We start from the raw sequence: 16,718 nt of genomic DNA, 5'->3' as shown, positions 1-16,718 counted from the left end.
GAACTCAGAAATCCGCCTGCCTCTGCCTCCCGAGTGCTGGGATTAAAGGTGTGCGCCACCACGCCCGGCTCTGAAAGTATGTTTTATTTGTTGTAAAAACAATCAGGTTTATAGATTAATCTAGAATTGAACACAATAAAAGTTAATAGTATTTGTTTTTAATCTATTCTTTGAATATCAGACTTTATTGTCCTTTTTGGTTTGAGGGTTGATTTGGGGTGTTTTTTTTTGTTTGTTTTGTTTTTTGGTGAGTTCTGTTTTGGGGGAGGGAAGGCGCATCTCCAGTAGCCTATGCCAGGTTCAACCCTAATTCTCAACTTCCACTTCCCAAATGATGGGATTACAGACCTGTATCACCATGACTGGCTCCATTATACATACTCTTTATCCATGTTAGAAACTGTTCTTTCATGAGGAAATAGATTAAAGCTTTTTAAATCTTTTTTTTTAATTTTTTTTTATTTTTTTATTTTTTTTGGTTTTTCGAGGGAGGGTTAGAGACAGGGTTTCTCTGTATAGCCCTGGCTGCCCTGGAACTCACTTTGTAGACCAGGCTGGCCTTGAACTCAGAAATCCTCCTGCCTCTGCCTCCTGAGCGCTGGGATTAAAGGCGTGCGCCACCACGCCCAGCAAGCTTTTTAAATTTGACGTTGTAATTATGAAATTAAAGCCTGTATACAGCACTGGTCATGTTTCAGGCACTAAGTTAAGGTATATTGCATTACACAATCTTGGTTGTCAAAAACTGGCTTTCCCTAGCATGTTAGGCGATTTCCTAATACTGTGAAAATTGAGTTTGGAGGTAAATAAAACCAATTTTTAGGACAAAAAAATGTGACTGGACCAGGATGATGTCTCAGTGGACTCTTTTTTTTTTTTTTTTTCCAGTGGACTCTTGTAGAGAACTTAAATTCAGTTCCCAGCACCACTTTGGGTGGCTTGCAACCACCTGTAACTCCAGTTCCAGTGGATCTGACACATTCTGGCCTCTAAGGGCACCTGTATGAAATGTAAACACAGCTCATGCAGGCATATACACACATGAATGCAAAGGCTGAAATTAATACCTGGTTAATAAATAGTACCTAATGTATGGATAACATTTCTAGGAAATACTGCTTCTCCAGCCACATGGTTTTTAAGTATGTCTTAGAAGTTATTTGAATAAAAATGATGCCCATTTTTATTGGGGATTGGCACTGTTAGGTATGGCCTTGTTGGCATAGTTACAGCTTCAGTTAAGAGGATGTGCATCACTACTAGGAAGTTGGCTTTGAAGTTTCAGATCTCAAGCCACACAAACGTGGCAGTCCATTTGTGGATCCAGATGGAAAACTCTCAGCCCCTTCCCCAGCACAGTGTCTGCCTGCATGCCAACATGCTTCCTGCCGTGACAATAATAGACTAACCCTTAGAAACTGTCAGCCAGCCCCAATTAAATGTTTTCCTTTATAAGAGTTGCTGTGGTCATGGTGTCACTTCACAGCAATAGAAACCCTCCTAAAACAGTTACACTTTTACTGTATTTACTTTTTTTTTTTTTTTTTTAAGATTTATTTCATGTATGTGGGTATACTGTCACTGTCTTCAGACACACAAGGCGACATTGGATGTCTATTACAGATGGTTGTGAATCACCATGTGGTTTCTGGGAATTGAACTCTGGAAGAGCAGTCAATGTTCTTAACTGCTGAGCCATCTTTCCAGCCCTATTTTTATTTACTTTAATGTGTATTTGTTTGTGTGAATGTATTGTGTATGTGTGTACCCATGAAACCAGAAGGAAACATTGTATCCCTTGCTATAGTTACAGGTAAACTGTAAGATGTCCAACATGGTTTATGGGAACCGAACCTGGATTCTGATGGCCCAGCTATGTTTCTGGTCCCAGCCACATGGTTTGGGTTTTGGGGTCTTGGCTAGGAATCAAGGTCTCAGCTTAACAGCACATTGGAGGCCAGCCAAGTTTATATGAGAAAACAGCAATCTAGAGTGATATATAATATCCCCTCCCTGAGAAAGGGTCTGTGGTATATCTTTGGCTTTGAGCTCACTGACATCCACATGTCTCTGCCTCCCAAGTGCTGGTATTAATGGCACAAGAAGTGTGAGAATCTTAAATAATATCCTCTACAGCCATATAGGAGAAATGGTGAACCAAACAGGAGTTAAATACTACTATATGATAGTTCCCGGTCACTTACATACAATTGTGTGCTAAATAGTGAACTGAGAATGGGTAAGTACTCCCCACCTCTACTTGAAGCTTGAGTTACTCATTCACAAATACTGAACAGCTTTTGTGTAGGTAATCACCAGTACAAGGTGCTATGAAAAGTGGCTGCTTTTTAGTTTAAATTTTTTTGTACATATATGCTGATGTGCGTGTACATGTGGGTATGCATGTATGTGTCGGACTGTCTTAGTTATCTTGAGCTGTGTTTCCACTATGTAGACCAAGCTGCCTTTGAGATCTGCAACCTGGAGGTGGCTGACTTGGCTGGACTGGCTGGCCAGCAAACCCCAGGGGACCTCCTGTCTCAGCCTCTCTGGCACTAGGATGACAGGCACCCCAGCTTTATGTGAATACCAGGGATCCAAACTCTGATCTTGAGCTAACCAGATGATTCAATATAGCAACTGTTACCATCATCCACATTTCTCTGTTCTGTTGTTTTAGTTTCGGGGTCAGGGTAGGCCCTCATGTAGCTCAGGCTGGTACTGAAATGCTGTGTAGCTAAGGATGATCGTGATCACCTGTTGAAGAGGTACTAGCATTTATTTGGATACAGGGTCTCATGTACCCCAGGCTGACCCTACTTCCACTTCTCAAGCACGTGCCACCACTTCATTATGCAGTGTTGGAGATGAAACCCACTGTGGTTATTGCACGCGGCAAGCACTTAGCCAATTGAGGTATACCCACAGTCCACTGATGTTTTATGGAGAAATAAAAGCAGGTCTGTGGACAGCAACACTCAGTGTTGCTTGGAGGACAGAATAAACTATATTCTCTAAAACTGAGTGTCTATTGCAAGGCTAGGAATTGACCAAATTTGAGCAGAGGGCTGAGTAAGTATAGAGGAAAAGAAGAAACAGATGAGGCTGTAGCTTACTTGATGCATGGATTTCATTGACACTAAATGAATGTACTAACGGTTTCTAGGAGAGGCAGGACTTGACAGGAGTTTCCAACCTGAAAGAGAAGCAGCCTGCAGTGGTTACTGTTGAGTAAAAGACAAGGGCTGGTGCTAGCAAAGTGGCAGGGAACGCTACAAGACAACTCTTGTTCTACTCAATTGTGCCCATGTAGGTTAAGAGACAAGGCTGGCACAAGCTTTTTTGAGAAAACTCTTACAGTAGGATACTTTTACCTTAAAAGAATAGGGCGATTTAACCAGTACAGTTATAGGAGTAAAGAAAACCCCTTGACACCAAGAAGTGAATAACCTCTTATTCAAAGAAATTCCGAATGTTGAAGCTGGGCTGGGGCATATTTTAAACGTTATTAGAGTAGGGGTGAGTGGAATAGGGTAGATACAAAGCCGACATCTCCAAACTGCGGTAAACCAAACTACTCTTCTCCGTAAGACAGCTCCTGCCCTTCAGAGTGTAGCGGGGATTTTTGTTTATTTTTTTTTTTATTTTTGGTTTTTCGAGACAGGGTTTCTCTGTATAGCCCTGGCTGTCCTGGAACTCACTTGGTAGACCAGGCTGGCCTTGAACTCAGAAATCCGCCTGCCTCTGCCTCCCGAATGCTGGGATTAAAGGCCTGCGCCACCAGGCCCGGCTGTTTGTTTATTTTTAACGGGTGTTTGAATATATGCAAGTGAGTGTGAACTCTTATAGACTTCAATAGGTAGTCGGATTTCCTGGAACTGGAGTTACAAGCCGCTGTAGACCACCCAATTGGGACCTGGAGCTTCCGTCCTCTGAAAGCAGGAAGCGCCCTCGCCCGCCACGTATATCTATTTCTGCTTTTAATGTTTGCTTGCTTGCTATAACTCTCACGCAGAATTCTTCACGAATGCAAAAGCCGCGGAAATTTTTTCCGCCCCAATTTCCGTCAGGCTCTAGGACGTGATCTTCCATAAGTCGCTTTTCGGTGTCATTACACAAACGAAAACGATAATTGCACACCGGACTGCACTGGAGAGTAAACGGTGTCATCACTAAGACGGCGTCCGGTAACTGCTGAACTTTCTCCGTAAGAACACAGCCCTACCCCATAAAGTGAAGGGCCAGCCGCGACCACCGCTGAACGCGGAAAAACCTAGGATTGCACCCACCGTTCCACGATCCGTAAGTCCGTACTAACCGGGACCCGCCATCCCACGGCCCAGCCCTCCAGTGCCCTCACCTCACACCGCGGTCCCGCCCAGGACGTCACCTCCGCTGCCGTCTCCGGTGCCAGGCCCTCTCTAGGCTGCCGCCTCGCTGGCCCGCCCGAAGCTTTGTGGTTGCTGGGCGGGGCCGTGACGTTCTTGCCCGGGCTGCAGGGGGAGGCCGCGGCGGGGAAGATGGCGGACGGGAAGGCGGGAGAGGAGAAGCCGGAGAAGCCGCAGCGAGCCGGAGCCGCCGGAGGTGAACACAACCCCAGCGTCGCGGGCTTCGGGGGCTACTGCGGCCTTTCTTTGGGTTTCCCAGGGTAGGGGTGGGCTTCACGGCATCGCAGGGGCGGGCGGAGCTGGCGCTCGCCCGGCCAGGGGCTGGGCCCTGATGAGTGCCGGGCACGCCCGGTGTGGCCCGCGGGGGAGATCGAGGTCCGCGTTGCCTAATCCGAGAGGCCGCCGGTGTCCACCGGGCCGGGAGAAGGGAGGAGGTGGGAGACGGAGCTTGGCCCGGGAGCCCAAACAGCAGAGACCTCAGGGCCCGCTGCGCACTCAGGCCCCCGCGCGAGCGCCGAGCCGCCGCCGCCGCCGCTTCGGGCACTGGCCGCATGCCGGCTTCCCGAGGTCGCCGGCCTCTCGGTTACACGTAGTGAGGGTTGATGCTCTCGTTTTTCGCTGCGGAGGTGGAAGACCCCAGCTCACTCTTTGCTGTATTTTCAGCCATACCGTTTATAAACCCTGCGATGGCATAAGTCGAGGCGATGCAGGGGGGCATAGGGGAATCTGGCTCAAAGCAGCCAACGCTTGAAATTAGGGCTTGATTCGCTTTTCTTTCCCGTATCTTTTCTTAGGCTGCTATCAGCCGAGTCTATGTCAGATATTTAGTTGGCGTGGTAGGAAGGTGTGATCTTCCTGTAATTTGTCGCGAAATGAAACTCAGGTTATAGCTATCTTTTCGTTCCTCCTACCCCCGTAATTTTTGATGGTGTACATAAAGGAAAAGAAATGCGTAGTCTCTTCCCCTACGCCCTTTTGTCGGAAGGATAATTAGCACATGTTTAGAATGTTTTAGCCTATCACTGTACTGGCTTTCTTCAGTCCTATCCTTGAAATACTTAAATGTGAGAACATACAGTTTCAGTATCGCATAAAGGCAAAAAGTAGGGTCTACCAAGTTTGTTAATTGCTGAACACCCCCGCCCCCACCCCACCCCCGGTTTTGAGCTAGGAGCTCATTTAGTTCTGGCTTCCTGAGTGCTGGAATTACAGGCCATGGCCGCTTTGTGAGTTCTCTTCCTCATTTGTTTTTTTAAAAAAAATTAGTAAAATAGCTAATGATTTTAGTTCTTACTTTAGACCTTCTTTATTAATGTTAAAAGTAGTTTGAGGAAAAACTATAGCCTAAAGTATCTTGGGTGGCCTTGAATTTAAGGACCTTTTTGACGTGAATGAGAACATTGTTTTAAGGTACTGCTAAAATGTACCTTAAATGTCTGAATAAATTCGTGTGTATGTACTATACTTGCCACCCTTTCAGTTGAGGGACATTCTGTCCTGTGAATAATATTTCCATCTCAACAATGTTAGGGCTTACGTTGATTATTTTATGTTAGTAAAATAGCAGCCCGATTCTTCATAATTTGCCTGATTTCGCACAGCTCACTTTAATATCAGACATAACAGGATCATGCAGAGTTTCATTTCGCCCATAGATAGGATTGAATTGATAAGCTTCAGGCGAGTATTCAGCTCTCTTGGAAAACTTTGTCAGTGACACGGCCCAGTGTTGGAAATGCGAGTAGTTTTCCTGCTCGTTCAGTCTCGTTATTGATCCTGGAGGTTGAACCTAAGGACCCATTTATGCTAGGGTGGACTTCACTACTGTGCTCTGTGTTAGTAAATAGACGGTCCCCTATGTAGCTCTTTAAGTAGAGATTTAGAGAGATTTAGAGACAAGCAACTTAATGTGTAATCACAGCCATTTCAAGCTATCAAGGGTTAAGCCAAGAGCCACTTCAGCGATGTGTATATTTCCTGTGTCAGAACAGGACTCGTGGCCTACCTACCTGTCCTGTCAGAGAGCTACTGCAGTCCTCGGTTTGGGGTTTTTTGTTTTGGTTTCTTCTTTTTCCCCAGATAAGGTACCAGAGTGCACGTGGCTCATGAATGGCACCTTGGTGGAATTGTCCCATCTCAGCTAGTCAGTGAAAGAGAAAAATTGTAGTATGTTTGGTTTAATTGATATTAACTTACACATAAACAGAAGGCTTCGCTAAAATATTTTTTTCATCTAAAAACTAACAATTTGTGTAATGATGACTTACAAATTGAAAGGGCAGAGGCTGGAGAGATGGCTCAGTGGTTTTTGTTTTTGTTTTTTCGAGACAGGGTTTCTCTGTATAGCTTTGGCTGTCCAGGAACTCACTCTGTAGACAGGCTGGCCTCAAACTCAGAAATCAGCCTGTCTCTGCCTCCCGAGTAGGACTAAAGGCATGTGCCACCATGCCCGGCTGGCTCAGTGGTTTAAGAGCAGCAAATGCTCTTCCTGAGGACCTGGGTTCAATTTCTAACACCTATATGGCATCTCACAACTGTTTGTAACTTCAAGATCTGACTCGTCCAAACAGACATACATGCAGGCAAACATCATTGTATAGAAAATAAAAATAAATTATTTTTTAAAAAATAAAGGATTTTCTTATTTAAAAATGCTTGTTCATTTATTCATTATAATTCACACTACTAAAGATATTCACAGTATTAATCAACAGTCATTCAACATTTTTTTTTCCACAGTTTTAAAATACAAAATGTCTTAGTAAGCTAAGTGCTGAATTCCAGCAGTTGTGATGTGGAAGCAGGAGTATCCCTCACGAGTTCCAAGTAGGGGTTTAAGGTCCTCCTGGGCTACATTACGTAGTGAAGCTCCGACTTCCCAGGATTACATAGTGTACTCAGTCCACAAAACACAAAATGTCTCAATAAATCGAAAGTAGAGATCCTCGATTAAAAGTTCCAAATGCTCAGTTAGTTAGAGTTTAAAGAACATTCGGTACTTATGAATCCAATGTTAATATTCAGTGATAGCTCTTAACACTCAAATTTGCTTGAAAGAATTTTCTAATGGTCCATATTTAAAATTACAAATAGTTTATTAACAATCAGTAATATATTTGTCTGCTGTTTTCCCATTTTAGTTCATTGTTTTATTTGCTTTTTTTCCTAAATGCTTTGTGTATTTTGCTCCATAATTGCTAAGAGGGTTATATGAAGACAAAATGACCAGTCTATGTGCCACACTGAACCTGCTTATACTGAGAGATGAGAGCCAGTGCTGTGTTCACCTTCTTCACTCCTTGCTCTCCGTATCTTGTGAACAGAAAATGCTATCTAAATACATTCGTGGAATTATTTTAAAGATTGCTTAAAATTATTTTTATTGTTTTTTTTTTTTTTTTTTTTAAGATTTATTTATTCATTATATGTAAGTACACTGTAGCTGTCTTCAGACACTCCAGAAGAGGGCGTCAGATCTTGTTACGGATGGTTGTGAGCCNCTTTGGAAGAGCAGTCGGGTGCTCTTACCAACTGAGCCATCTCACCAGCCCCATTTTTATTGTTTTTAAGACAGGATCTCACTGTCTAATTCTGGCTAACCTGGAACTCAGGGAAATCCTCCTGCCTCTGCCTCAAGTGCTGAGATTAAAGGCATTCACCATCACACCTGGTACACAAAATTATTTTTAATCACATATCTGTGTGTGGGTGTGTACATATAAATACAGGTGCCCAGGAAGGCCAGAAGAGTTGGATCTCCCAGAGCTGGAGTTCCAGGAATTGTGAGCCACCTTGTGTGGGTGCTGGGACTCTAACTAGGGTCCTCTGGAAGATGAGTAAGCTCTTAACTGCTGAGCCACCTGCTGATAACTGCTTTTATGTCTTCATGTAAGAGTACAGAACACAATGGTTGATGCCAGTTCCTGCTTAAATATACTTGATTAAGATTGCAAGGAAAATGCACAAGACAGTCTCTAGTTCAAGCTGTCCAGAATGTCCTTTCGTCCATGGTGGCCTCAGACAAGGCTCCTGATTCATCACCTTAGTGCTGGGATTCCAAATCCAGGCCCACTACCAGCTTAAGAAGTTCTGTTGTCAGTTGGGTTCTCAGTTACTGGAGAGTAGTCGTTTTCATTGTTTTCATTCAGATACTCTTACATATAAACTAATGAATGGCAACTATTCAGTGCTACCTTTGCCTTGTGGACATGTCTGAACTAAAGCCCAAATCTAAAGAAAAGTAGCTTATTTATTCAATTTGTACCAAATCAGATACTCTATTCAGAGTGCTTGTTGCTGAGTTAGCCCGGTGATACAGGCTATGAACCTAGATCCCTGGAGGTGGAGCAGAATGTTTGCAAGTTACAGGAGTGCCTGGCTTTGGGCAATATAGCTAGACTTTGTCTAGAAATGAGAAAACTATTCAGGCACTATATGCTTATAGTATAGTCACTTACAGTACTTAAATACTTAGTTTGTACAAGGCCCCGTGTTCAATCCTCGGTAGTGCCACAAAATACTAATTAATCTAAAGGTGTGTTATCACCAAACTGCATGGATCTAGATTTGTAGGCTTGAGCCCTTGGTTCTTTACTTGTCAGTTACTGTCGTGGACACTCCCCTAACCTCCATTCTAGCCTTACCCCATTTTCTTAGTGAACTTGCTAAGGCAATCATTTTCTCTTTCTCTACAAGTAAGTTTGAGTTATTGTCTCAGAATGTATCCTGTAGGGTAGAGCTGGAGAGAGAGAAAAAAGTGGGCCAGTCTTTTCAGTCTCCAGTATGTTCTTAAATAGTCTTATTTATTAACAAGCCTAAGATACTCAAGACATGAAGTTGTTATTGACTTAAACACATACAAGCAAAGTTGTTGAAGACATCTTGATTTCTACATTTGTATATATCTGTGTACTTTCTCGGAAGTTAAGATTAGGTCTTCATGTGAAACTATGTACATGAGAGTCTGACTTTGAATAGCTCTTACAGGTAGCTTAAAACAGGTGCTAGACCAGCTTTCAGAGTAGGGGTAACTCTCGAGAGATTACATTCAAGTTTTTCAACTCAAAAGGTTATATCTTGAGTAACATCACTTCCGAACATAACTTAGCTGGAGACTAGCCAGGGGTGTAGCTCAGTGTAGAATGCTTGTCTTGTATATGCAAAGCTCTGGGTCTTCATTATAGTGAAGAAGGGAAGAAAAGACTGTAGACTGAATTTGAAGTATAGTTTAAGAAACTGGTCATGTTTATGACTAGATGTTTTGGGTGATTAGGACTACATTACTGAGAATATTATAATTTATTAGCCAGATGTTTTGTATTGCCAAATGGTTATGTACAAGTTAGTTTATGTAAAATAATTTGTTGATCTCAGTTTCTGAACATAAAATTTCACAAATGTAACCAAGATTAATGTACAATTAATAAGGTAATGTTTAGATGAGAGGTATTGATTCTTTGTGAACTCTGTGTTTATAATTTTGAATTGCTCTGTATTTTATGCTAGTTAATTCATGGGAGCCTCTTGTACTGCCACACATTCTCAGTTCCTGCTGTACACTCTAGCAAGCAGTGAAGAGACTGTTGGGTCAGTAGGTGACAGCTGCAGAGGTATCTTCCTTGTAAAGATGCTTTTTGAGGTTGCTGCTCCCATCAGTCTGCTCAGTAAAAATAGCTCATCTTGGTAAGTTGTTTCGACTTCACCAGGACCTGAAGAAGAAGCAGAAAAACCTGTGAAAACTAAGACTGTTTCTTCCAGTAATGAAGGGGAAATTTCCAGTCACAGCGCTGAAAAGCGATCAGCTGAAGACGAAGCTGCAGACCTCCCAACAAAGCCTACAAAGATGTCCAAGTTTGGATTTGCCATAGGTAGTCAGACGGCACGGAAAGCATCTGCCATCTCCATTAGACTCGGAGCAAGTGTGAGTTGTTCTATGTGTGCTTCTGTAACGGTCCTTAACGATTGCTTTCATCAGTCTGCTTCGCTCTCTCTCTCTCTCTCTCTCTCTCTCTCTCTCTCTCTCTCTCTCTCTCTCTCTCTCTCTGTGTGTGTGTGTGTGTGTGTGTGGGTGTGTGTGTGTGTAGTATATATAGAAGAGCGAATGTTAAAAGGTAAACTGCTGTAACTGGCTATGAACTTACATGTAAGTCAAAAAGTAATGAACACAAAGGTATTTGGGAATTTTAAAAACCATTTTACCACTAGTATATTAAAAGTAATAATTTGTATTGTATTTTAGCTCTGCTGCACAGTATATGCTTAGCATTTGAGAGGCCTTGGAGAGACCTAGCATTATTTACCTCCAAATAATAGTAATAACTATAAATCAGCTCTTTGTAACTTAAAGGATTAATGTAGTAAAATAATCTTAGTAAGAATTTTCTGGTTATCTGTTTTGTTTTTGTTTTTTTAATTTGTAATGGTCAGATGAAAATGGTTTTATTTATGCTGTAGATGTTCATTTCAAATTTTTTTAAATGAAAATTCTTAATTTTCAATCATTTTCTCACTAGAGTCTGTTTGAGCTTTCTTTCTAAATTATAAGAGCAGCCATTTTTCAGAACCCCCAAATCCCGCCATGGATTTTTTTTTTATTCCCCTCTTTAAGAAGAATATCTCAGTCTTAAAAAGACTATGACATTTTTACTTCATTAACATTTTCTCTATATCCTCTGGTTCTTGATGTATAATGTTTATGCAGACCTAACTGTATAAATACTTGATTTTAAAATAAAATTTTTATTTACTCTTCTAACAGTTTAAACATACACTGTATGTTTATACAGTATCTTGATCATATCCTAGTTAACTTCTTAAAACATTAAACATGTGCTCATATAATTCTAATCTGCTTGAGCATACTCTGAGCCCAGTTCCTTCTTTTTTAAATAATTAATGGGATTTAATAATTATTAAGTGGCTGAGTTAGGTCCAGAAAAGCCTATTCAGTAAAGTTTAAGTTCGGAAACAAAAATCAAAGTGCGGTCTTAGGACCAAATGCTAAAGGACTGCATATCATACTAAGGAGTCTCCAGACTAAGGCCACTGGCATCTTAGGACCGGCTCTGGTTTGAAAGGGAAAGCAAAGGGGTGTGAATGGGGTGTATCCTCTCTCCTTCAGTGCTGGGAGCTGAAGCCAAGGCTTCATTGTATATGCTAGTCTCGGTCCCTGAGTTCCATCCCCTAACCTTGGCATATGCTATTTCTAGTAGTTGTCCTATTGGCTGGTGCTTAGGGTCTGCCATTGGAAGGTAGTGGGTTATCATGGACACGGGGAGAAAAATAGGATTCTGTAAGGATCTGAGCAAAAGCTTGTAAGACACAGGAAAGGTTTTCAAACTTGAGTACTTAAAAACATTACTCACTGGTGACCCTGGGGCATGTTGCTGTGGAAGGGACAGTGAGAAGGAGGATGAAAAGGAACTCGACTGCCAGCAAGGTAGAAAGGAACCGGTAGACAAAGTCAGTGGGGTGCTCCCTGTGTTCTAAAGGCACTGTGGTCCTTGCAGGATGCTGTGGGCAGGCAGCATTTCAAGTCATTTATCTCTCCTGTGTGCACCCCTTAGCTTAACTGATAGTAAATTTCAGGTACTAATCAGAGGTTTCTTTTTTATATATATATAGAGAAAAGTAATTGGATATACAAAATAAAATCTACCGGCTGATAACTCTTATTTTCAAAAGTATAATGGATTTGCTCAAAATATTGAGTTCCTTACTGTGTAAACTTATAAAAATATAAAAATGGATAAAATTGAACCTTGTAATAGCAATTATTATTTTATTAAACAACGCTTTGTAAGTTTAATTTGTGATAATTGTGTTAAATGTTTCTTCTTCAGAAGCCTAAGGAAACAGTTCCAACTCTTGCTCCAAAAACTCTTTCGGTAGCAGCAGCTTTCAATGAAGATGAAGATGTAAGCTAATACCTATTTTATTTTACTTTGTTTGTAAAGACTCTGTGTGTGTGTGTGTGTGTGTGTGTGTGNGNGAGAGAGAGAGAGAGAGAGAGAGAGAGACAGAGACAGAGACAGAGACAGAGACAGAGACAGAGAGACAGACAGACATGTGTGCCATGGTATGCAGGTGGAACTCGGGACAACTTTTGGGAGTCAGTTCTTTTCCTTCTATCTGGGGTCCAGGAAATGTCTCAGAGTTGTCAGACAGGCTTGCTTGGCAGCTGTTTTACATATGAAGCCATCCAGCTGGCCCTTAGTTTTATGTTAACTAGTCCTTTTAAGAAGATATTAGCAGATGGAGATGGCTCAGTGGTTAAGAACATGCACTGTTGTTCCAGAACACCAGTTCCTGATACCCTCATCAGGTAGCTCAAAAACACCTCTAACTCCAAGGGGTCCAGGTCCTTTGGCTTGCACAGGCTACACACATGCAAATACCTGTACAATACACATTTGTACCCACATACATTAATTAAAAGTAATAAACTTTTTTTAAAAGAGAAGAAGAAAATTACAGAGTTTGTACTAATGGTAGTTAAATTGATAATAGTAAAATAGTATTGGTAAAATTTCTTTGTAATGCCTAAGAAAATTGGATCACTCTTTGAAGTGCTAGGTACTGAGTTTAGTGCCTTGTAAATGCCAGGCAACTGGCATTACACAATACTAAAAATTTAATGTGTCTATTGATATAAATATATTTCTATAAAAATTGCTAGTATTATAGAAAATAAAGAGTGAAGTCAAATACTTATAATAATACATACTAGGAAGTCTATGAGTTAGTAGTGCATATGCCACCATGCCTGGCTCTACAAATTTTCTTTTTGATGTGTGTGTGTGTGTACATCTGTGTTACACATGTTCATTCAAATATAGAGAGGTCAGAAAACAAGTTGTGGAGTAAGTTCTTCGACTCTGGGGGTTCCTCAGATTGAATATAGGCTGCCTGGCATGGTGGCAACACCTTTACCCACTAAGCTGTCTCACCAGCCCTCTCACACTTGACTTTCAGTATTGCTGCTTTCAGTAACTTTCTAGTTGGTCTTCAGGGAAGACCATTGTGCTTGCTACTGAAAGCAGCTGTGGAGTACTGCAGGAGTAACAGTGCAAGTGGTTCCACCAGAGCTTCCTCTCACGAGAGTGTTCCAGAGTGAGCTCAAGGTGGCTCTGCTATGCTGTCTGTCCCAGTTCTCCCGTGCCCCTTAGAGTGTCGGCATCCTACCATACTCAAGGGTGATGATTGAATTTCCCAGGGTTGGTTTTTTTTTTTTCTTTGTGAAAGACATGGTCTCACATATCTCAAACTGACTGGCGTGGAGCTGGGTATGTAGCTAAGGATGGCTTCCAATTTCAGATCCTCTTGCCTCTGCCTCTCGTGCATTGGGATCACAAATATGTACCACTATATCCAGTTTTGTTTCTTTTCTTTATTTGTTTTTCGAGATACGGGTTTCTGTGTAGCCATGGCTGTCCTGGAACTCTCTGTAGACCAGGCTAGCCTCAAACTCACATAGATCCTCCTTCCTCTGCCTTCCAAATGTTGGGACTAAAGGTAGTATGCCACCTTGCCTGGCCACACCCAGTTTCTATGTGGTTTGTAGGATCAAAACTGGCTAAAGTGTTGTGCATGTTAGGCAGGCTGGGGTTAAAGGTGTGGGACACTGCAGGGACACTGCATCTGAACATTTTTTTGTTTTGTCTTGTCTTTGAAGCAGGGATTCTAATAGCTGAGGCTTGCCCCTGGACTCACTAGGAGGCTGAGGGTAGTATTGAACTTCTGACATTCCTACCATTATGCCATACCCAACTGAGGAAAGTTTTGGATGTACAAGTCCAGAAGAAAAAAATAACAGAAATTAGGGAGAGTGTGTAAATGGGAACTGTCCCTGTACTGTGGTAGTGCTTTATGTGGGATGTGTTAACATCGTGGCTATCTTCGTCTCACGGTGCTCCTTTGCAGGATGTATTCATCTTTGCAAATGGAGAATTAGACATGAGTAAACACAACTAGGCTAGAGCTTTGCGGCTCAGTTACACACCATGACTGTCTTCCTTCATTTTTAAGAAATTTGGTTTGGTTTTGTTTTTAAGGCAGAGTCCACTCTGTATCTGTAGCTGGCCTGAAAAATCACAAAACCTGTCGGCTTCTGCCTTCTCCTCCCGAGTGCTAGCGCCTGGCCCTTTCTTTTTTTTTTTTTTTTTTTTTTTTTTGGTTTTTCGAGACAGGGTTTCTCTGTATAGCCCTGGCTGTCCTGGAACTCACTTGGTAAACCAGGCTGGCCTCGAACTCAGAAATCCACCTGCCTCTGCCTCCCAAGTGCTTTCAATTTTATTTTTTTGTTTTATTCTTTGTCATGGCTTTCAAGTAGTTTAGTGAAAGAGGCTGGAGAGATGGTACAATGAATGGGAACGTTGTTTCTTCTCTGATAACCTTAGTCTTCTAGCATGTGTGTCTGGCAGGGGTGGCTACAGGGGATCTGTGGCTTCTGTCTGCTCAGGGCACCTATGTCCCCTGACCCCTGTTCCCCCTGTTCTGTTGTGAATATATGTTTTGACATTTTACTCACAGACACGTAGGCAGATTCCATGTCTTGCCAGTGTGAAAAGCGCCAGGGAACATGAAGTTCGCGTGTTTCTTTGACTAATTAGCATGTGAGAGTTACTTTTCTCTTTATCCTACCCACTATAGCTCTGATTTAGGTGTGTACACGTACTCAGAGGGCAGCAGGTGTGCATACACTTGTGCATGTATGTGCCGGAGCTCAGTGTCAGGTGTCCTTTCAGTTTCCACCTTTATTTTTCTCTTCCTCCCTTCCTTTCTTCTTTTAAGACAGGGCCCTGCTGGCTTGGAACTTGATTCAGTTAGACAAGCTGGCCAGCAAGGCCCTAGGATCCTTCTGTTTCCTCCCAGGTGCCAGAACTAAAGGCAGGCAGCACTGTACCTAGCATAGTTGGGGATTGAACTCAAATCCTCGTGCTTATTGACTGAGCCATCTCCTCAGCCCCGAGGTTAAAAAATAAAAAGATAATACAGTAATTGTTAAAGTTCACTATACTACCTTACTCCTTTTATGGCATTAAAAAATGTTGGAGTAAAAAGAAAATTAGCCTTCTTAGTAACCAAGTGAATTAATAATTTAAATGTACTTATTTCCATTTCTTTGTTCTGCAGAGTGAGCCAGAAGAAATGCCTCCAGAAGCAAAGATGAGGATGAAGAACATTGGAAGGTGCCATGCTTTCATATTATCATAGAGCTATAGGGAAAGCGAGGGGAAGAATACAGTACACGTTTTACACGAAGCCATACGAGCCTACCAAGAATTAACATCTAAATCTATCTACGATCTCTTAAGTCAATTAAATGCAGTCCCAGTGGCTCAGCCTGTCATTACTAGAGCTTCAGTAAATATATCTGATACTATTGCCAGTCAAATGAAGTACACACATGCACATTTTTTTATTTATTTTTGAGACAGTCTTACTGTGCAGCCCTGGCTGTCCTAGAGCTCGCTATATAGACTGGGCTGGATTTGAACTGGAAGAGATCCACCTGCCTCTGCCTCCAGAGTGCTTGGATTAAAACGTTGACACTGCATGTTTCTCTTTTACATGTGTCTGGATTTTTGTTTCATTTTTACATATGCTCGTGGTAAGTCACCAGATTAGTTTTTAACCTTGAGGGTTTTTAGGTCACTTCTTTTGCAACGGATTTCTGTTTGCTGCAGTGCTGGGAACTGAACCCACAGTCTGGTATTCTGGAAAAGAATTCCACAACTGAGTCTGTTCCTCCAGCTCTCAGCAGTACTGTTAGAGCCGTAACGGTGTCCGCTCTACTGTATGCTACCTTCCCTCATCTGCGTGATGAGACCTACACACTGATGATGGGGTGGAGCTCAGTGCTGGATCTCTTGACTAGGCGCACTTGTCCCTAGGCTCTCCTCTGTCCTACAGAAGAGACCACGGTGGGCCTGGAGGCGCATGCCTGTGGTCCTCACTCACACTCAGAAGGCAAGAGGCAGGTGGAGCTCTACAGTCCAAGCCAGCCTAGCAAAGTCAAGATGAATAATACACAACCCCAGGCTCTGCTCTTATCCTCACTGTATACACGCTGAAGTGAGGTCTTAACCCTTTATAGAAGACCTCTTCAGGGGCCTCTGCTATTCAGCCTGTATTATAATGAGCGCTAAGCAAATGTATATTAACATGTTTAAAATAGACCACAACAATAATTTGAATAAGTTGAATTTCTTTTAACACAGGGACACACCAACATCAGCCGGACCAAACTCCTTTAATAAAGGGAAGCATGGCTTTTCCGATAACCAGAAGCTGTGGGAGCGAAATATAAAATCTCATCTTGGAAATGTC

General features: G+C 42.2%; 1 protein-coding gene across 1 annotated transcript in view; it reads left to right on the top strand.

Moving 5' to 3' along the window:
• Nucleotides 1–4,453: 4,453 nt before the first annotated feature.
• Pcnp (PEST proteolytic signal containing nuclear protein) overlaps nt 4,454–16,718 on the top strand; it is a 15,493-nt gene continuing 3,228 nt past the window's right edge. The window contains exons 1-5 of the mRNA XM_029544336.1: nt 4,454–4,584; nt 10,094–10,308; nt 12,230–12,304; nt 15,522–15,577; nt 16,610–16,715. Of these exons, the coding sequence (XP_029400196.1) occupies nt 4,521–4,584; nt 10,094–10,308; nt 12,230–12,304; nt 15,522–15,577; nt 16,610–16,715 (516 nt within the window). The 5' untranslated portion in view covers nt 4,454–4,520. The remainder of the gene's footprint in view (nt 4,585–10,093; nt 10,309–12,229; nt 12,305–15,521; nt 15,578–16,609; nt 16,716–16,718) is intronic.

The sequence above is a fragment of the Mus pahari genome, chromosome 12 (genome assembly GCF_900095145.1).
Source record: "Mus pahari chromosome 12, PAHARI_EIJ_v1.1, whole genome shotgun sequence".
Taxonomy (NCBI): domain Eukaryota; kingdom Metazoa; phylum Chordata; class Mammalia; order Rodentia; family Muridae; genus Mus; species Mus pahari.
Note: the sequence above shows the minus strand (reverse complement) of the source record. Positions and strands in the feature narration are given on the sequence as shown.